The sequence below is a fragment of the Melanotaenia boesemani genome, chromosome 22, assembly GCF_017639745.1.
Source record: "Melanotaenia boesemani isolate fMelBoe1 chromosome 22, fMelBoe1.pri, whole genome shotgun sequence".
Lineage (NCBI taxonomy): Eukaryota > Metazoa > Chordata > Actinopteri > Atheriniformes > Melanotaeniidae > Melanotaenia > Melanotaenia boesemani.
In genome coordinates, this window is record NC_055703.1 from 12,405,841 (window position 1) to 12,426,796 (window position 20,956).

The window sequence follows — 20,956 nt, forward strand, 5'->3', positions numbered from 1 at the left end:
ATGCAGAGCATGCAGTGTGACAGATGATAAAGGTGACGAATTTTCGGGATAACCAAAAGAGACTTTATATTTAAGCTTTTGATTAGCTTAAATGTTAGCAATAACAATGATCATAATAATAGCTTAATAACGTGCACAGGTTCAGCTTTTGAGCACATTTAAACTTCTAGTTTCTTTAAATAAGAAGATGAAAACTATTCTCAGTACAGTTTCTTAATTAATTTAAAGATTAAAATGATAAACTTATATAAAGTGGGGGAAAGATTTAATGCTAATAAACATTATTGTTTGTTTAATTATTTATTATTGTTTGATGTTTTATTTTTTGTATAATGATTTTACCAGTTTAGCACTTTGGGTACCTCTTGGTATGTGAAAGCGCAGTACAAATAAAGTTTGATTTGATTTGATATGATATGGCGATATGATTTGGTGCAAATCAGGCGCGCATCCCTGCATCAGCAGAGACAGAAGAACAACCCTCCGACAAGCACGTTTAGCGTACCGTGTCACGTGATGTCGGCTAATCGTAACTGTGGTTACGTAGGCAACTCAGGGCTGTCACTGTCCCCATCCGGTAGTGAGAATCCAAAATAGGAGGAGACGGATATCCATCTACAACCTGCAAGCCAAGAGCTGGACACCCCTGAGTCAGGGGCCCTGACTTACAGATAATGTTAACCTGCTATAATTTTCACGGTTGCCATTTTTTCTTTTATTCTCCACTTAGGTAATTTCTTGAATGTTTTTCTTCCTTTTTCCCCCATGACACACCACACTAATAATGATAAAAAAAAAAGACCACATTATTAGTAAACAGTTATTTCAAAATCTCCCTGGTGCAATGCAATTTTAATTAAACTTCAATTTTAACTGTGGTAAGTCTCCTTTAAAAAGAGAGAGATAAATTAGGGTGACATTTTTCACCTTGTGGTTAACAGCGTTTTTTAAGGTAAACATAAAATTTTCTTCTGTAATAAATAATAAAGTTTGTTCAGAATAAAGTTTGTTCTGATAAAAGATGACATTTGAAACAGCAATCCTACAAAATGTGAACTGCTGCTTATGCTTTCAAAAGCCAAAACAGATCTATAAATTAACTATACTGGTATGAAATCATGTTAACTACTAATTATCTATTTGCCTCCCCTCAGCACAAATAGCTACTCAAGTCTGCTGAAGTGGGCTCATTATACTTCAGAGTTCAGGTGAAGTGACTGTCCTATTTGTCAGACTTTGATTAGATTTTAGGTAACATTGTTAAATAAATAAATAAATAAACAAACAAACAAACAAACTATGGGCATGGACATTCTTTATGCTTTTGAGAAACCCACAAGCTAAAATAAGTTACATGTTAACTGAGATGAAAAAGTGACTATCTAGTGACTGTCTAGTCTTTGTGAATTTTGTTATCAAGAAGAAACTATAAGACTTACTACACTTTTTGTGGGAAAAATTAAACAGATAGATAGGGCGCAAATATTGTAATGCAGAGAAAAGATTTCAAAACTTCTTTTAAAAGTTCTTTTAAAGAGTTCTTTATAAAAAATAAATTGGACTGTGGCAAATGGAACAAGGAAGAAGTCGCCTTTTTAAACGATTGGTCTGTTCATGTTCCAGCAGGTGGCAGTATCACATCCTTTTGTGAGTAAGCGGACGTGAAATACCAAAGAAGAAGAGAATCGGGGCGTGACTCGTATCAGGTGACAAGAGCCACGGTGTCATACAGAAAGAGAAGCCGGAAGCTGCCACAACTGACTAGAAGCTCCCGAAAATATAAGAGTAAGTTAAGAAGATAAATTAACTACATGCTTCAACAGTTTTCGTTTGGCTTGGAACGCAGTGTCCTTTGCGTTTTAGCGCTATAAACTTATGCTATCTGTTAATGCCACTTCAGCTAATTTGTTCTAGGAAGGTTCAAAATGCAAAGTTGGTGGGTTTACCTGTTTTTCTTTGGCAAAGCTGACTAAAGTTAATTATTCGACGAGTAGTACGTTAGAAGTGCATCTGGTGGGAAGAGGCTTTTTCTTTAAACAATGGAGTAGAGTTGGTTGTGTCAAGTTGGTTTACTGTTGACAAGATTAATGTTTCTACCGATAATCCGCTCACATTAAGCCTGGAATAAAACGTCTTCAGCAGATACGTGGACTTCCTTTATCAATTTCAATTCACATTAATATTTTTGCATCAGAATAGCCTCGTTGTGTTTATATCAGCCACATTGTTGAGATGGGTGTATGCATCTTTTGCTCCGTGGGATTTGACCTGAGCGTCCGGGTGGTGGTATGCCGCTTTGTCGACTCCGCCTACTCTGAGTACCTGCGGTTTACGCTGGTGTAGAAATGCTGTGAACCCAGTTCTTAATTCATTTGATAAGACTCGTCTTATCTATCTTATCTCTGCTGTTAGCTACAAATTGCTGCTGCAATTGACTGTATACTTTGTCCTCTTATGACACTTGAAGAGTTTGGACACTGTGCTCTTCTGAAGATTTTTGCTATATTGTCTCTCTGTTTTTACTAAAAGACCTTCAGAGCATTAATTTTCAGAAGGTAACTACGACGCACTTTTTATTATTTGCTTGTTTTGTACCCCACTTCAGACTGGTGGGATTTATTGGTGCCACCCTTCTTTCCCACACTTTTATTTAATAGCTTTGCACTGATTTTAATTTGTTATAATATTACAACCTACTGGTTTTGGTTTGCTTCTCAGTAGTTCTTTTTTCTCAGAGTGAAGTCTTTGAACATTATCTTAATTCTACTAAAAAGAAAACTCTGGCATTTTCTAGGAATGATTAATAAGAACAAAAATGTTGGTTTAAAGCTGATATTTTGCTGTGCCTGTCATACTGTACTGAGGCCAAGTTAACAAATAATGTACTCTCATATGTCTGCAGCAGCTCTCTTCATCAATTGGTACTGTGTTTTTATATGAGAAAGATGTATTGGTTTAAAACTGCATCTCTTACTTTTCCACCAGTTGTCATCCCAGTTTACAAGGTGCAGGATAAATGCACAAATAAATCCGTGTTGCAAAATTATTCAGATCTTTTTAACCTGTCTCAGGTTAAAAACGTTTCAGACCATAAGTTTTATCACTGTTGTTTTCCTGCAAAAGCTCACATTTCCCCCTCAATTTACACTGATGGGGGGAAATGGGGCCCCAGGTTTACAGTTTCTATAAATTTTTCAGAACTTCCTGGACACTTTCTCCACCATTCACTAGTGTCTTCGGTATGTGTTTCAGTGACTGCCCACTTTGAGGAGGCACTAAAACAGTCCAGCCTGCACCCTAAGCCTGCAGGATTGATTTTGGAGTATGGCACATCTGGCTTTAGGACCAATGCCAAACAGCTGGACCACATCATGTTCAGAATGGGCTTGCTGGCCACGCTCCGCTCCAAGAAGACCAAAGCTACCATTGGAGTCATGGTGACTGCATCACATAACCCAGAGGTCAGGCTCTCTGTAATCTGTATATGACCCCATAATATTTTAAAATTTTAATACTTTCTATGAATTTGGTTAGTTTCACATCTTCCTCTCTACTTTGTCTCACTAATCATTTTATATAATTCCTAAAGTTACAAATCCATCGTGATCCCAGCGCTCTGTTTCAGTCTGTCCTTCTCTATGTCTTTATATTTGGACTTGATATTTAGGAGGACAATGGGGTGAAGCTAATTGATCCAATGGGGGAGATGGTGACACCAGCATGGGAAGGTTACGCAACCCAGTTGGCCAATGCCGAGCAGGAAGATTTGCTCGCAGCCATGAAGGACATAACGGGAAAGGAGGCCATAGACATAACCCAGGAGGCTAGCGTGTTTGTGGGAAAAGACACAAGGTATAAAACACCATAAGAGGAAAGTACATCAGTGCATTAAATGTGAATCTTTTTGTTGTTGGTGTCATTTTGAATGTGGTGTTTGTCTGTAGGGGCAGTAGTGCCAGCCTCTCTCAATCAGTACTGGATGGAGTTAATGCCCTTGGTGGTCACAGCAAAAGTAGTGTTTTCTTAAAACTTTTCTTCACTGTTTTTTGTATCTTCTTGCTGTCTGCCTGCTTTCCTACACTCTCTGTCTGTCTTTTCAGACTATGGCTTGGTGACCACCCCACAGCTTCACTACATGGTTTGCTGTCAAAACACACAGGGTAAATATGGAGAAGCTACAATGGATGGATATTACAGCAAACTTTGCACAGCTTTCCTTCATCTCACTAAGCATGTAAGAGAGCAGGGTGTGTTGTGTGTTACTGAGCCTGCATTCAGTGCTGTGTCTACATAGGTGTTTTTTTTCCACTACATCCTCTCATACACATGTAACTTCTTTCTTCTTCCTACCCATTTTTATCCCTCTGCTAGGCATCCAACCGTACAGATGACCAGAAGCATCTTTGTGTAGATGGTGCTAATGGTATTGGAGCCCTGAAGTTACAAGAGATGGAGAGTCACGTTAAGAAGAACTTGCAGATTTCCATCTTCAACGACGGCAGCAAAGGAAAGCTAAACTTCCAGTGCGGAGCCGACTTTGTCAAAGTGCAGCAAAAACCTCCAGCAGGTGTGGTTGCTAGACACTCTCATTAGAGATTGTTGGAGAATAAGACTGTTATCAGGGATTTGGTATTACTAATGCTAATACTTAAAGCTTTTTAAATATTTTGAGTTTTCAGTTTTAGTTTTTAGTTTACCACCTCCATCTAACATCTTTCTGTTCCCTGTGTGAAGGCATTGAGATAAATCCAGGAGATCGTTGCTGTTCATTCGACGGTGATGCTGACAGAATAGTTTATTACTACACTGACTCTCAGGGATGTTTCCACCTGCTGGACGGAGACAAGATCGCTACTCTCATCTGCACTTATCTGAAAGAGCTGATCAACCAGGTATACTCTCAAATACAAACATGTTAACAAAAGAGAAGCACACACTAGCTAAGTACTCCTCTTTGCACTCACAGGCTGGTCTTGACTTGAAGATAGCAGTGGTGCAAACTGCTTATGCTAATGGGAGCTCAACACGCTACCTGGAGGACACGATGAAGGTGAGAGAAAGGCCGCACAAAGTCCAGTCCTGTTACTTCTGTATTTATGCAGAGGAGTTCATTCTCAAAGATCTGGATGTCACCTAGGTAATAGTGAAATGCACCAAGACTGGAGTAAAACATCTTCATCATGCCGCCTTGGAGTTTGATATTGGTGTGTACTTCGAGGCAAATGGCCATGGGACTGTAAGTAGACACATATTTGTAACCACCAGTCTACCACATAACCAAGTCCAAGTTTTCTGTGTTCATGAGTGTGTTTACGTTGTGGTCAGGTGTTGTTCAGTAAGGCAGCTGAGGAGATGATCCAGAAACTTGCAGAAGACTCCAGCATTAATGATGAGAGGAAGAAAGCAGCTGTCTTGCTGCAGAGCACAATCACTGTCATCAATCAGGTAAAAATACACATCCATGTAAACCTGTCTGTTATGAAGGATTTTGCAAACACTGGAGTTGTTATTAATAATTCCTTTGTTTCATTTAAAGACAGTAGGAGACGCCATTTCTGACATGCTGTTGATTGAAGCCATATTAGCCATTAAAGGGATGACATTACAGCAGTGGGATGCCATCTACAGCGACCTGCCAAACAGGCAGCTTAAAGTCAAGGTACAGATACAGTCATGTTTTGCAAAGTATAGTATTTCAGGTAGTCTTGACTTAACCGAGACATATGGGAACATTAAGCTCTTTTAAAGTTTTTTACAAAATCATAAACTCACTACAGTATCACACAGTTATGTGTGACATCTGTTTTTGTTTATTTTTTTTTTCCTCCTGCAGGTTTCTGACCGCAGGGTGATAGACACGGCCGATGCAGAGAGACGGGCAGTGAGTCCAGCAGGGCTGCAGGAGGCCATTGATACTTTGGTGAAGAAGTACAGACAGGCCCGCTCCTTTGCGAGGCCGTCCGGCACTGAGGATGTAGTGAGAGTTTATGCAGAGGCAGACACACAGGTGAGAATATTTTTTCCGATATCTGACTTTCATTCTTGCCTCGCAGTAAAAACACAAGCGGCTAGGATTGCCTTGGGAATAATTCTGTGGTTCCTTGTGCTGTTTTTCCATTTTAGGAGGATGCAGACGCTCTGGCACATGAAGTCAGCCTTGCGGTGTACCGCCTCGCAGGGGGAGTAGGAGATGAACCCAAACCATTGCACTAAAAGCACATCCACAGACTAAAATTCACACTGCTGAGCAGTAAATGCAACACCAATTAATAACATAGAAGGCAGCAATTTATCATGAATGTCTTTATTTTTTTTTTTTTTTTTTTTTTTTTGCAGGAAGGGTCTAAATTAATTTGATGTTTAAATGCACTTGGTACTCCACTATGCACTTCTTTATGATTGTATATGGTGAACACTAAAGAAGAGATAATAACTGGAAGTAACTGTATTTCAAGAAGGTACATGATTCTGTTTTATGAGGTACTGTACTGTATACATGAACAATGTCATTAAATCATCAGTTGTCGGAACTATTTTTATAAAGTTTTCATACAGTTATCAATCAGATTCTTATTAAATTGTAACTTTTTATATCCACTTGGTGCTGGAAGTCATTTCTTTTCGAAGCAATGAAATCAAAAGTTTACATGTCAGTTAAAGATGTGTGCTTTAATTATGAATAAATGTAAACATTGTAAAAATGAGAAACTTTTTTTAAATGTTGGAGTCAAATCATGCAGATGGTACCTCATTAAATGAAAACTATGACTATGCTTACTTGGTTTTATTTTGTTAGTCAAACATAATCCGCTGTTACACAGGAGGATTACAGAAGCAGGAAAGGCGAGCAGAGCAGAATTACAGGATACATACTGTCTCAGCACAAGTTTGAGCTCTTCTTGCTGCTACTGAAATGCATTTTAAAGTCTCAGGACTTGACTGATAAGACATGAAACTTTGGAGCACAGCATGCGATTCAGGGATGTTTTACTCTTCATCTGTTTCTTCAGCTGCTCCAGAGATGGTGATGGTGCACTGCTGTGTGTTGCTCACATAAGTGTCCTCATCTGTCTTAACTGTTCTGAGAAAATAAAAGACCAGGTTGAAGAATATGTTTGAGAGAGGTAACTGGATTCTTTGACCCATCTATGTGATTAAAAATTACTGTAATATATGTAAAGTCACCATCTACCTGACGAGAACAGTCTTCCTCTCAGACATCTCAGATGCTTGCTGCTCCGAGTTACCATCAGTATAGGTTTCCAGTGAAACCACCTCCAATGAGCCAGCAGCTGGAACCTTCTTAGTCATATTTTCATCTGTCTCACTAGGGCCTTTATCAAGCTCCAAAGTCCCAGAGCTATCAGAGGCTGAGAGTGAGCTGGCAAACTCACAAGAAGGGAGGTGAGGGCCACCAGTCAGCGATAGGTTTCTAACCATGGAGCTTAGACGGCTGTCTTCCCCCTCTATCAGTTTCCTAAACAGAGTGGAAAGAAACTAAAACAAATACCTGCCATATACAATTTGCAGATTGCAGAAGAGGAAAAAATAGTAATGCAAGAGCTGTTTGATGTACACATTGCATAGATCATACTGTAGGAATGGCATGGGGATCCTCTCTGGGACCAAGCTTGTCATAAAACCTTCAGTAGGTTAAAGCTCTGTTCACCTGTAGGTGGTGATTTCTATCTCCAGAGCCATCTTAGCATTCAGAAGTTCCTGATATTCCCGCATCAGCAGAGCCGTCTTCTCCTTGGTCAGCTTCAGATCCACGTTAAGTGCTTCTGAATGCTCCTGTTGAAATAAATTAGAACAAGTTAGATTTTTTTAAGTAACTTCAGGGAATGTGATGAAAATATATGTAAAGAAAAATGACCCATTTGTTTAATATAATTGTAATCTTTTATTTGTTTGTTTTAAAGAAACATGATGCTGTGTAAAATTTAAATAAGGAAAAAAGTTACAATTTCAGCATCTTTTGAACTCTGTATCGAATTACAAATACCACAATTACATTTTGAAATATAGACAATCTGTCCTATTATATATAGATATTTGATTTGATGTCAGCATCACTTTTGAATAGAGTTGGAATACAGTTTGTGTTTGGTTTTTTTAACCACTGTTAAACCAACCAGCAACCAGACTTACTACTGTTGTAATTTGTGCAGAATCTAATATGTCATTGCCCTGTTGAAATGAACACAACCTTCCCTCACAAATGAGCAAATAGTACCATTTACACTGGTGATTGTCCCTGATTAGTTCAGCTTGTATTTGGCGGCAACACACACATACATATGTGTGTGTGTGTTAATTAATTTATTAATAAATTGAAACAGTCTTATCAAGCATTTTCAGGCGAGACTTGTTTCAGTTTTTAAAAATGTTTCTTTTTCTTTTCTTCTTTTTTTTTGTTTGTTTTTAGGTAGAATTGTCTTAACCTTTATTTGTGTATGAAGCATCAAAATGTGTTCACAGACAAAGGTTTTCAGCAGTGTTCCTGAGCTCGTGCAGTGATTAATTCTACATATCTGTGTCTGTTTTTGTTTGCAGTGCTACCTGACAACCTAAAGATCAAAGCCCTTCAGTATAAGTGTTCATCTTTGTCCCATATGTACAGAGATTTCTATAGATTCTTACATTTATGCATGCTCACACTGAGAAACTTTAACTGGTTAACTGTTAAAGTATTTGGCCTCCCTGTTTTACTTTCGACATATTTAGCCACTCTCAAACATTCTTTTTATACCCAGTCCTGTTACAGTTTTTTTTTTTTTTTCTTTCTTCTTTTTTAAATTTACCCAATAATTCAAACAATTTGCATTTTCTCCTTCAGTTAAACATAAGATTATAATTGATCTGTAAATGGCTGAATTCTGTTTTTATTTACATGTTTTTGGAAACTGTATGAAAGTTGTATGTGAGGGTGCATCAGTTACCTGTAAGTCTTCCTCCTCCATCTTGTATTTCTCTGCTACATCATGGATGTAGGCCTCCAGATACTCATTTCTTGTCTTTAGCGACTCTAAGTCACGTTCCTTGTTCAGGATCTAAACATGGACAAATATTAGTGTGCAGCATTTTTAGGCTACCAAGTGGAAAAATACCCATTAAACAAGATGAGAAAACTGCACTCACGTCCTTCCTGTAACGAGCGATTTCCTCTCTCATACTTCGAACACTTTGCACATGTTTGGTGGAGGCATCATTTAGGTCCTGGAACTTTGTTCTGTACCAATCATCCATTTCCTAGACAAGAATAAGTGTGACCAATTCCTGCTTTAAACCAGAATAACTTTGTATAGCCTTGCGTGTTTTCTGCTAGTCTTTAGGTGCAGAGAAATCCTAAAAACGAACAAACTGTCAGAACACACTTGAGCTTCATCGTTGTACAGTACCTGTAGATTTTTAGCAGCAATGCTGTCATACTGAGACTGAATCTGTGTGAGAGCAGAGGAGAGATCTGGGAGGCCAAAGGTCAAGTCTGTCTTGGAGGCTGCCAAATAGATCTGCTGCATCAGCTCCTCGATTTCCTTTCAGCAGATCACAAACGGAAGCAAAACTGCTTGTTGAGAAAGGGGGTGTTAAAACATAACATCTTGTTTCTTTTCATATTAATTGTTGATTTGATAAGACAATAATGCTCAGAAGTACACTGAACTTTATTTAATCCATATGGAGTTATGTTCATTTCACTCCTCCAGGTTTGCCACAACTTGCCCCTTTGAATGAGCCCTTCACACCTTACTGATGATGGTCGTGTTAATGGTTTTACACACTCCATCAATCAACAAGGTCCAGATTTAAGAATAACCACTCAAAGCAATAATTACCAACCCATTACAACATTAATGATAAAATGAATGGAATGCAAGCCACAAGCCACTGACTCATACATGCAGTATGCACTAGACAGGCAGACATACAATATATGTTACCTCCTTGTGAACTCTCTGCAGGAAGGTTTGTTCAACCTCCAGGTTTTCTAGCTGCTTCTCCAGTTTAATTCGGCCTGAAGTTGCTTTGTCCACATCCTAAGGACATAGACACACAAGGCTTGGGTAGCTGGTAAAAATTAAAACCATTTATAAATTAATGTCTTTTGAATTACAGTTCAATGCAGAGATGTAACAAGACTTTTTTTTTTCCTTTTCTCTTGAGTCTTACTGGACGTAGAGCCTCAATGTCAAGCTCCGTCTGCTTTCTGGCCTCCAGTGCTTCATCATATTTGACCTTTAGCATGTCCAGTTGGCCCACAATCACCTCCTTGGCTGCCAATGACAAATCCTGTAAGAACAGAATGACCAAAGTGTTGTTCAATGCAACAAGTAAGTATCTGAAAAAGAAATCCGACCTCTCAAATGGCTACGTAAAATTTGTTTGGTCTAAATACGTTGTGAGATGCAACCTCCTTCTCACCCTCTGCTCTCTCATTTGCTCTGAATCCCTTTTGAGTTCCTTTAGCTGAGATGCATATAGCTGCCTGAGACCTGATGTTCTGTCATAGGAGTCTTTTAAAGCTTCGATCTCAGCCTCCAGCAGCTTGTTTTTTGATTCCAGTGTTCGCACCTATGTGAAGATAAGAGGCAAATGGGCCCACTTAAATAAAAGTGTCAAAATCAAAGAATCTGTGTCACCATTCAATCTCAAAAGTTATGGATGCAAAGAGACTAAATTAAGTAATTACAAAATGAGCATGAGAAACAAGACAGTTTGTCTTGTCTGATAGATAAAATAATTGATCTATGGAGAGATTTACTCTTGCCTTTTCAATATACACTGCCAGGCGATCATTGAGAACAACCATCTCCTGCCTTTCATTGGTGCGAGTCAACTTAAAGGCCTGGTTCTCTGCTGCAGCCACATCCAGGTCCAAATTTGCCCCAATTCCCGTGGACACACCCAAGCACAGCGCTCCCATACTTACACTGCTGCAAGAGCAGAACAGAAGATCGAACAGATTTTTTTTTTTTTTTTTATTTCATGAAATGTTGTTCAGTAACATCATAAAACTGTGATTTTGCTTTAACAAGAGCAGATATGGCTGTTGACACATTAAAATCAGGTGTTAACAAAACTAGGAGCTAGATTTGAACCCTACACTGGTGACTCACCTGCTCAGGCAAGACTTGGTGGTGAGGGCCCTTTGCCCCATCATCTTCCACCCACCACCACGGGTGAAGCTGGCTGAGCGGTGTCGGGTCTCTCTTCGGGTGGGGGATGGACTTGACGCACGGAGATGGCATGAAAAAGTCGATACATCTGTGCCCTCGAAACGGCGGCGATAAGAAGACATCCTCTCTGGGCTTCGGCTCATGCTGATGGTTCTTAAATTGATGCAACTTCAGCTGAAGACAGAAAAAGGATCACTCACTCTTTTTTTCCCAGTATGTGGTGGTGGGTTCTTTATACCCTTCTTAGCCCTTCCCTTAACACTACAGAGGAATGTTGAACCCTCCCAACCCATGGGTGAATGTCCCAACAAACATCTATCAACGTCATGTCAAATAATTCATACAGCCTATAGACTGATGAAAGAATAACACCGTGCTTTCAGGATGATAAATTGTCATACTGGCTTACCTGTAAGTGTTACTTTAGTTTGATTACTCAGAAATGTAGTTAGATTTTTATTCCAAATTGCATGAATTTTATTATTATTATTATTATTTTGCTATAAATATCTTAATCCAATGAATAACAAAAAGTAATTTCATCTAAATACTTGCTTATTTTATCAAATTTTAACACAGAAAATATCCCACTATTGCATTTTAGGTTAAATAAATGCATATATATATATATATATATATATATATATATATATATATATATATATATATGGAATAATTGGTTTCTGCTTTTCTATTTGTGTGTCTGATATTTATTAATTTATTTATTTATTATCAAAGGCCAAATAGAGGACACTGTTTTTTTATTGTACAAATCTCTATGCAATGACAATATTCTGAGAGGAGCACTGTAAACAGAAAAAGAAAATTCATGCGAAATGCTGTACTTCAAACTAAAAAAAAAACAAAACAAAAAAAAAAAAACAAAAAAAAAAAAACCAAACAAACAAACAAGAAAAAAAAATCCCATAAATGCAGGCTGAGTAATTCCAAATTAAAGTAGTATTATGTTTGCTGTGTAACCTTTTTGCATTTTGAAACGTTAAAAACAAATGCTTCTTGCAAATCACATCGCATAAGTGTCTGCTGGTGCACTTTTTATCCCGTTACATATTTTTTTAAGTTACTTATTTTACCTGTTTTTGGAATCTCATTTCATGAATCCACGTAGGCCTAATTCTGTCTATCCATGGATTTAATGTTATTGCGTACACAAACTGAATACAATTGAACGTACTTATTTAGATTGGGTTAGTTGTTTTGGTAAGCAATAATTAATATTAGGCAACAAATAATAAACAATAGGTAATACTCAGTATTAGTATTAAAGTTATTTATTTAATTACTTATTTGTTTATTTCGGAGCGGTACATGAATTCCGGAACTATTATTTTATGTGTTCCGGAAGGTTTTTGATGCTACTCTAGCTTTAGCTAGCATAACTACTTCCCTGTCTTATCCGCTTGTTTGTAGGCAAAATATATAATTTTAAAGTGTACTTTGCTACCTCAACTGCTATAACATGGCAGGGAACTTTTGGCAGAGTTCTCATTAGTAAGTTAATTTAATTTTGTTTTACATATTATGTCTTAATGCTTTAAGCGACCGTCTCTGTTGTGAGGCCTAGCCGTGTATTCAGCTGCATCGAGCAGCAGCAAACGCTTGGTGTTTGCTCCAACTATTATTGCGATATTACATAGTTGGTTAAATAAAGACAAAATCGAAAGGCAGTTTAAAATGAAAAGCTGTCACAGAAGTAGCAAGCTTCACTTTATATTTCTTAGGGGAGCAACACAGCCGGCTAACGCTGCGCTCTATTTTACTGTTGTGTCGTCTATAACTTCGGTTGATCGCAGGTTGACAAGTTGAGCGTATGTATTCAAGTAATACTATTTAATTTGTGTTCAAGTCTGCAGTGGGTCCTGGATAAACAAGACCTCATGAAAGAGCGCCAGAAGGACCTGAAATTCCTCACAGAAGAGGAGTACTGGAAGTTACAGATATTTTTCGCTAATGGTATGTTTTCATTAATTTAATAACTGCAGTTTATTTGTTTATTTCCCCCAGTTTTTGTCAGTTGTTTACTTCAGATTTTCACAACTCCTCTAAGTATAATTTTATTTAAAGTCAGTATTTAACTTTCTTTCAGTGATCCAGTCTTTGGGTGAACACCTGAAGCTGCGGCAGCAGGTCATTGCTACTGCAACTGTGTACTTTAAACGCTTCTATGCCAGGTAAGGTGCTCAGTCAGTTCACTATTGGACATGGAATTAATTGATAAAATTGTAGCAACACTGATTCAGTTATTGATTTTGTTAGTCATTGTGGTCACATTGAAAGAACTGAGTTGAAATAAAGGCGTCTGAACAATATGCATGACTAACAACTCTGACAGTCTTAAAAGGAAGTTTGTAGTAAATGAAAAGAAGCGTTTTCCTTATTCTGTTGTCTAAAAGATGAGTCAGACTGTCTCAAAGATAAACAAATAAATTAGACTACAAAGTGCTTTTAAAAAATATTTTAGAAAAGAACACATTATGTAACTACTTAATCTATAGAAAAATAAAAACTTTAAAAACCTCAAATATTTTTAATGGTTGAAGACCACAAATTATCAGTTACTGTCTAAACGAGAACCTACAAATTCTTAAATGCTTTTATAGCTGCTTAGACACACAAGTGGCTGTGGCTCAAGTTAAAGAACAGGTTCCTTGCTAATGTAATAGTTTGCGGTTAAGTCCACAGTCTTGTCATATATTAGTGTGTTTGAGCAAGCCATTGAACTTCAAGTAGCTCCCAATTGTTTTTTCAACCTGTTGTGTTGTCCTTTGCTGCCATTCACAAGACACTTTCTTGATGGCTGTACTTTCCTGATTTTGAAGCTTAGTCTGTCTTTTATGTACAGTTTATGGTTATTCATGGTGGTTTCAACAGGCAGCCAGTTTCCTGGCTATGGGAAAGAGGTTGGTCAGAGTGGACTAGATTTTGTAGGGTTGTGTTTCTAATTTATGAAAGAGGCTAAAAGAATAAGAAACATGGTGAAGACGGTTTGAGAAATGGAAGTCTGGGAAATTTGAGTCTGGATAAGTATGGAATTTTTAAATGTAAAATGTTTACAAACCTTGAACTCTAGTGCTTGGGTTTCTTTAAAAGAAAATATTTGAATGCATGTTGATGCTGGGTTCCCCTTTCCTTTATTCATCATATCCCTTCTTGTGCAGCAAGCATAAAAGCTTTTGCTGGCCATTTGCTAATGGGCAACATCCCAACAGCAACAGTGTGTCTCATAATCTAGAACTGATGAGTGATTGCTTATTTGTACAGCATGCATTTAGCATAAAACTTGGCCGACCCCTTCTTGTGTCAGCTTTCCAGCTGGTTAGATGCCTCACCATGGCATTGCTTTTTGGCTATTTGTAAATGACAAACAAACATGCTGACAATCATTATGAGTACAGAAACTGATGAATAGGGAAATTTGGAACCCCTTATTACTTTTAATCACATAAATAAAGTGATGCATTCCCTATTGGACTTTGCTTTGACTATTAGGTTGTTACTATTTAAAAGACAGAGCCGTTACAGACCCACTATATTTAGTTGGTGTACTTAAAAGATTTTTTTTCTAAAGAAGTGTCTGTTGAACCATCACATTTACGTGATTGTTTTTTCCCTCCTTTTTCACAAAACCATATCCCCAACTCCAACTTTAGATTTGAGTTTCATGTAAACTTTGTGCTTACGACATATTCTAAATTGCTTAAGTTGTCATTCTGCATGCAAGTTCTGCTAAAATTGAGCAGCTGTCTGCGGTAACCTTGTCAAACAAAATCACTGATGCTGGTGAATGTTGTCCTTAGTCATTATTTTGGATTATTATTATTCATGAGCACAGATTAGGACAGGAGTAAACAAACTTCAGAATATCAGTGTAACAAATCTAAACATTGTACAAGTTTAAACCTTTGCTTTTTTGTCCTTGCATCTACCTGTTGACCTCACTTAGCAGAGCAGTATTGTTAGCTTCCTTTGCAGTTAATCTCCACTGTATTTTTATTGCCCTCATGTGTCATTTGTCCAGCAGAAACATTAATGTGTATTTCTTTCTGGTTTGCAGGTATTCTCTGAAGAGTATAGACCCAGTACTCATGGCTCCCACATGTGTTTTCTTGGCATCAAAAGTTGAGGTGAGGAGTTTTGTACATGAATCGTAATCTGGCAAATTGTACCATTCCAGTTGTTAATGGCAAGCAAAACTATGTATTATTGCACTACTGTCTTAAATCTATGCTTTCAGATTCCCTGTTCCTTCAACATGTTTTCTTTTTTAAATATATATTTAGTTACTGTGTGTGTCTGATCTAAACCAATGATTTGTTACTCCAGGAATTTGGAGTTGTGTCCAACACTAGGCTGATTTCTGCAGCAACATCTGTGTGTAAGCGATCACACTCAGTAACACATTTAGTATCCTAAACTTAAGTTGTTGAGCTCATGCAACAGAGGCTGTATGTTGATGGTCTGTTTCCCTCAAACAGTGAAAACAAGATTTTCTTATGCCTTTCCAAAGGAGTTCCCTTACAGAATGAATCATGTAAGTACGTCTTTTTATTATAACTTCAATTTTATCCCTTGTCACATACACAGAGAGTAACAAACGTGTGTTTGCTTTGAAAGATTGTCAAGCCTCTTATTAGCGTGTGATTCAAACATGAAAAAGGTTGGAGTTCACTGACAGAGGAAGTTTTGAGTAAATTATGCTAATCATATCATAAATAAAATTCACCAATCTAAACCGCTCAAGAAACCACATGGCAAAAGATTGGGTAAGCCAGGCATGACAGTGCTTCCTCTGCAGAGTTATTTATGTACTGCTGTGCTGAATTACATCTTACCAAGAACCCCTTACACTGTGTCGCCACATTACTGTCTATCAGTATGCAAGATTCCTCAGCTAATGTTTGCACTCTTGTGACAAAAACTTAGTTGGTGTGGGAGATGGCTTTGTGCGATGTGCAAAGATCCACGCACCACGAATGCGCTGCCTCTCTGTGCATTTAATTTACCCATCATTTACTCATCACCACAGAGCTGCCAGAACGTCACCAGGTCTTCTCTGACACGCTGCTTTGCAAACTATTAATTACACAGGGGCCACCATGAAGCGACAAAAGGAGGGAGTGGTTCACACAGCAGAGAATGAGTTAGCAAAGTGCTGTGACTCATAAACATGATTTTTCTTGTCCACATTGCAGACATAGTAAAAGAGAGTGATGGTGGTGGTGTAGGGACAGACTGGGGCAACAACAATAGTCCTGGTGTATGAGGTCAATCGCAATAAAATTTAAAAGGGGAGATAAGTTTATTAATTCTAGCGGTTAATAGTGTTTGGCCACTGTCCTCCATGCTTAACACTAAGGCCTGAGGCACAAAATTAATTATAATGCAAATTTTACGTTAAACAACATTTAAATAATCTGTTGGGATTGTGTTAATTTGGTGAAGAAAAGAACATAAAAGTAATGAACTGCATTGAACACTATGAAATAGAAAAAATACTCTTTCAAAATCCAAACTACCAGCATTTGCACTGTTTTGCAGGTTTTTGTGGTATAAAAAACTAAGGTTTTAATTTCTTGGAACTGTACCAAATGCACCATGTTTTTATTTATTTATTTGTTTTTGTTTTTTTTTTTCATTTAAAAATTGTTGAAATAGTTTGTGTGTTTCACACTGAACTCCTGATTTGTTTCTCTACAGATATTAGAATGTGAATTCTACCTTTTGGAGCTGATGGTGAGCAGAGAACAAATGCACTTTTTTAATTTCTTTTTCTTTTTTTTTTTAATACTTGATGTGGAGTGGTTGTCTGGATGACTTATCACTGATGGATTATATGTTTCAGGACTGCTGCCTGATTGTGTACCACCCCTACAGACCACTGCTTCAATATGTGCAGGATATGGGACAGGAGGACATGCTGCTACCTCTAGCCTGGTATGATACTGTGCACTGTGTGTCCAAAAACACATTTGATTAAGCTGTTGTGGGTGTCATCACTCACCCTGTCATCTATCTTTACCAGGCGAATAGTGAATGACACATACAGGACAGATCTGTGTCTGCTTTACCCTCCCTTCATGATTGCCCTAGGTAACAGTTGTCTCCTTGCTTTTCTAATTTGCAGGTATTTAATATATTTGACTGATAAATTTAATTAAATGTGACTTGATCAGTTCTTCCGTTCCTCCTGCAGCCTGTCTACATGTTGCCTGCGTGGTTCAGCAGAAAGATGCGAGGCAGTGGTTTGCAGAGCTCTCTGTGGACATGGACAAAGTAAGATTAATATCTGTTTTAGAGCTTGAGAATAAACACTACAGCATCTGGTTGTTCCTTGTGTTGCATCAACGAACACTAGTGAAAAATGATTAAATTCAACTTTTAAGGCTGCAATATGTAGCATTGGTCATCTAATGCCACAGCTTAAACAGCTGTTCACGTTTACAGGTTCAAGTAGCATCAAGTATGAGGATGGCCTTATAATTAAAATATTGCAGGTTGAAGATCAGTGTGATGGATGCAGACGGGATGTGTTTTTAGTAAATGGAAAATGCTCATGTTTCTTGTCTTTTGCTTGGATAAAGTTTTGATATACCTTTATGGAGTGTGACTGCATTTTGTAGCCACTGTCAAGCTTAATCATGTAAGCCCTGGAATGACACACACACACACCTCCCTTTTGGAGGTTTTATGAGCCTGCCCAGTTTGAACAAGACACTGGGGAAGACACAGAACACGTTAGGAGTATTATATATTCCTTCTGGTCTGGGAATGCATCAGGATCCCCCTGGAGGGGTTAGAGAGTGTTAGGGGGGAGTAAGGGATGTCTTGGTTTCCTTCCTGAATCTGATGCCTCTGAGAACCAATCTTGGATAAGCAGAGGAAAGCGGATGTATAGATAATTCAACTTGTGTGTATTTGTGTTTGTGTGTGTTTTAAGATCCTGGAGATCATCCGTGTTATTCTCAAGCTCTATGACCAGTGGAAAAATTTTGATGACAGGAAAGAGATAGCTGGTGTCCTTAACAAGATGCCAAAACCCAAACCACCTCCTAACAGGTATGTCTGCTGTGTTTTCTCATGGTATGTGGTACATGCAGATTTGAGGATACTGTATTTATGTACAATATCTATACAACACAAGCTGGATTTACCCAGTGTCATGACAAGGCAAACCTACAGGAGTGGGTTTTAGTTTCCAAGCAGATTAATAGCTGTACAAAGCAAAACTACTTTCTGAAAATTATACAGTGTTACAAAGTACATTTTACATATGGGATAAAACATAAAACTTTGCAAACAAAAGTAACTTCTTAGATGCTTTTCTTGAAAGTCCCTTTGCTTGAGCAGTTTCAGGGTTTATGTCGTGCAGCCTGGAACAAGGTGCACACTGGGAAAGCTGACATGCTTCACTTCATCTCAATTATCTGTAATTATTCTCTGCCTGCAGTGAGAGTGATCAGAGCTCCAATGGGAACCAAAGCAACTCCTACAGCCAGTCTTAGTATAGTGTCTGCATGTCCATGGGAAACCATAATCGGAACTGAAAGAAGGATGGAAAATTTGGCGTCACACAACTCAACTTTTCACATGGGGAAAAAAAAAAGCTGATCAAGATGTCTGTTCAATGATGGACGCTGGAACATATTGAGAGCTAAATGTTTTCACCTTTCCCTTCTCTGATCATTATGGGTTCATGGAATGAACAAGCAACTACGGAAAAGCCGACAGTGAACAGCCGACCTGTGACAACACAGTGGCATTGCTTTGATGAATCTCTCTACTTCAACTTGAAATCAACTAAAACTGAGGAACATCTGGGAGGATGAGGAAGAGGGGGGAAAACGGATGAGAATACACACACAAAAAAAAAAAAAAACATCATTTTAATGATCCTGACACCCTTGAACAGCATGGAGGAGCAGGCTGTTTCATGCAAAGCTCTTTGGGATTTGAGATACTTGATTACAAGTACTATGTGCACCTGTGTCTGTGAGTGTGGCATATGTAAGCATTTTGTCTGGTTGGCCTTTGATTCCTCAGGGTTAGACTTACTGCTCTCTGTAAAATGACGTGAATGGCTGTGATTGGATGTTTTTGTGTCTGCTGTGGCAAGATGGGAGACACCTGCCCTTTAAAGGCTCTGTGCTGCTTGACTGAAGCACTTTGGCAGGAAACGTCCCAAGAGGTCCCTCTTCAAGGTAGAATTTAGCTCTTCAGATAAAAGAGTTTACTGTTTGAATCATAACTCACTGCTTCCCTCACATTCCCTCCTCTTGTAAATAGCTTTATTAATATTTGCTTTTATTTGATTTTTTTATTATTATTTTTGATTGAACTGATGTAAATCCAGTGTTGTTTTGGCTTTGTATTTGATATTAAAATGGAAGTGTCCAGTTTTTTTTTCCCCCTGCTGCAAAGCTTTTTCGTTTTTAATTATGTAGAATTATTGTGGCATTTATCCTGCTTTAATTACAGAACAGTGTATCATTTAAAAGCATTTTTAAGGTAAAATATTTTCTTTTAATCCAGCAAGGATAATTTTTTTGAGTAAATATAAATTAAAGTTGTTTCAGATTTGTCTTCAGTTTCCTCTTGACTTTCATTTTCCTTTTGCCATCTAATCAATCACCAAACTGTAGCAGTATGTTTGTGTATGTATCTGTAATGTCTATTTTTTAATGTGTGGCTTTTTTTTTTAAAACAACATGTTCGAAAGTCTTACAAAATATCCTTAATAACACACTGTGTCATTCAGGTGTATTGTACAATCTGTTTAAGCGATTGTTAAATTACTTGGTTGCATCTAATAATTTTTTTTCTCCTTTTTTACTGTGGCAACCTTTTTTAACAACTAAAAGGGTACTAACATTTTATTTAAGGCAACACCTGTATCCTTTCACAACTGATTGAAATAAACAGACATAACTGTTCTGATGTGCCTTCTGGCATTCTCCTCCATCTTGCTTCATATGAACCACTGTGAAGATAAAAGGGTTTCTTCCCACTGAAATCTTTCTACTTTGAGGGAAGAAATTACCCAGTCTTGTTTAATAAGGTTTAGGCTGGCTCATAAGATGCATGGTCTGCAAAATTAAGTGGATCCCCACCTTTATTCGTAGTGTTATGTCTTGTTCGTGTAGTAAACAAAAAAGTGGCGTCCACAGTCTCTTTACCTAACCTAACCTAACTTCAATGTCAGCACAGCAGAGGCTGTGGTAGGGCCCCTAGTGGTGGTTACAAAACAGCTTGAGGATCCCATCAGTAAAGTGCACAAATGAGATAATCCCCGGTCCTGATGTTCATTAACAACCCAGAAAAATTTAGTGATCAGTGCGATTGTGCATTTGCTGATGTTTTTATGTGTAAATTGAGAGTACTGTCATATCCCTTGTCGTCAGACTGCGTGAAGCTTGCTTAGGAAACCGGAAGTAGTACAGCAAACTTCAATGTGTCTCCTTCAGAAAAAAAAAGTTGAAATTGCTTTCAGCTTCTGGTGGAAAGTATTTATGTTAAGCCTAGCAGAAATGTACAGATAATTCCTACCAGCAGCCACCACCCTCTGGAACAAGGCTTGGGCTTTCTTCCTTTCCTTCTTTCTCTTTTAACTACGTTATATTTCCCCATGGAGATTATTAAAGTTGTTATTATTATTATTATCATTATTATTATTATTATTTTGGGTAGGCTGTTGAGAATGAAAATATTGTGTTTAACTGAAGTGTCATTTTGCTTTCTGTTGTTTTAGTTTTAATATAGCT

General features: G+C 37.9%; 3 protein-coding genes across 3 annotated transcripts; 2 read left to right on the forward strand and 1 right to left on the reverse strand.

Annotated features, from left to right (window-relative positions):
• Positions 1 to 1,683: 1,683 nt before the first annotated feature.
• Positions 1,684 to 6,765, forward strand: pgm3 (phosphoglucomutase 3). Its single transcript, XM_041976128.1, has 13 exons — positions 1,684 to 1,785; positions 3,253 to 3,461; positions 3,668 to 3,852; positions 3,945 to 4,012; positions 4,101 to 4,234; positions 4,372 to 4,567; positions 4,735 to 4,892; positions 4,967 to 5,050; positions 5,138 to 5,236; positions 5,326 to 5,445; positions 5,537 to 5,659; positions 5,834 to 6,007; positions 6,124 to 6,765. Coding segments are annotated over exons 1-13 (1,641 nt in total). The 5' UTR covers positions 1,684 to 1,784; the 3' UTR covers positions 6,214 to 6,765.
• Positions 6,766 to 6,928: 163 nt separating this feature from the next.
• ngs (notochord granular surface) lies at positions 6,929 to 11,440 on the reverse strand. Its single transcript, XM_041976130.1, has 11 exons — positions 11,118 to 11,440; positions 10,769 to 10,934; positions 10,423 to 10,572; positions 10,171 to 10,290; positions 9,942 to 10,037; positions 9,402 to 9,536; positions 9,142 to 9,252; positions 8,943 to 9,053; positions 7,670 to 7,794; positions 7,193 to 7,477; positions 6,929 to 7,081 (listed from the first exon to the last, which is right to left on the reverse strand). The coding sequence occupies exons 1-11, from the start codon at positions 11,318 to 11,320 to the stop codon at positions 6,988 to 6,990; spliced, it is 1,596 nt and encodes a 531-aa protein (XP_041832064.1). The 5' UTR covers positions 11,321 to 11,440; the 3' UTR covers positions 6,929 to 6,987.
• A 1,092-nt stretch (positions 11,441 to 12,532) lies between these two features.
• On the forward strand, positions 12,533 to 20,128 carry ccnc (cyclin C). Its single transcript, XM_041976129.1, has 12 exons — positions 12,533 to 12,689; positions 13,045 to 13,151; positions 13,285 to 13,369; positions 15,253 to 15,322; positions 15,522 to 15,573; positions 15,674 to 15,729; positions 16,896 to 16,931; positions 17,041 to 17,132; positions 17,221 to 17,288; positions 17,392 to 17,471; positions 18,136 to 18,254; positions 18,646 to 20,128. Exons 1-12 carry the CDS (start codon positions 12,658 to 12,660, stop codon positions 18,698 to 18,700), a joined length of 852 nt encoding a protein of 283 aa, XP_041832063.1. The 5' UTR covers positions 12,533 to 12,657; the 3' UTR covers positions 18,701 to 20,128.
• The last annotated feature ends 828 nt before the right edge of the window (positions 20,129 to 20,956 follow it).

Excerpts from the sequence above, each read along its gene's own strand:
- pgm3 (XM_041976128.1), top strand. Across the intron at positions 3,462-3,667 it reads CTGCATCACATAACCCAGAG|GAGGACAATGGGGTGAAGCT; the intron begins GTCAGGCTCTCT and ends CTTGATATTTAG. Across the intron at positions 4,893-4,966 it reads TGAAAGAGCTGATCAACCAG|GCTGGTCTTGACTTGAAGAT; the intron begins GTATACTCTCAA and ends TTGCACTCACAG.
- ccnc (XM_041976129.1), top strand. The coding sequence starts at position 12,658 with ATGGCAGGGAACTTTTGGCAGAGTTCTCATTA. Across the intron at positions 12,690-13,044 it reads TTTTGGCAGAGTTCTCATTA|TCTGCAGTGGGTCCTGGATA; the intron begins GTAAGTTAATTT and ends TTTGTGTTCAAG. Across the intron at positions 15,730-16,895 it reads TCCCTTACAGAATGAATCAT|ATATTAGAATGTGAATTCTA; the intron begins GTAAGTACGTCT and ends GTTTCTCTACAG.
- ngs (XM_041976130.1), bottom strand. The coding sequence starts at position 11,320 with ATGAGCCGAAGCCCAGAGAGGATGTCTTCTTATCGCCGCCGTTTCGAG. Across the intron at positions 7,478-7,669 it reads ATAGAAATCACCACCTACAG|GAAACTGATAGAGGGGGAAG; the intron begins GTGAACAGAGCT and ends CACTCTGTTTAG. Across the intron at positions 7,082-7,192 it reads AGGAAGACTGTTCTCGTCAG|AACAGTTAAGACAGATGAGG; the intron begins GTAGATGGTGAC and ends TTATTTTCTCAG.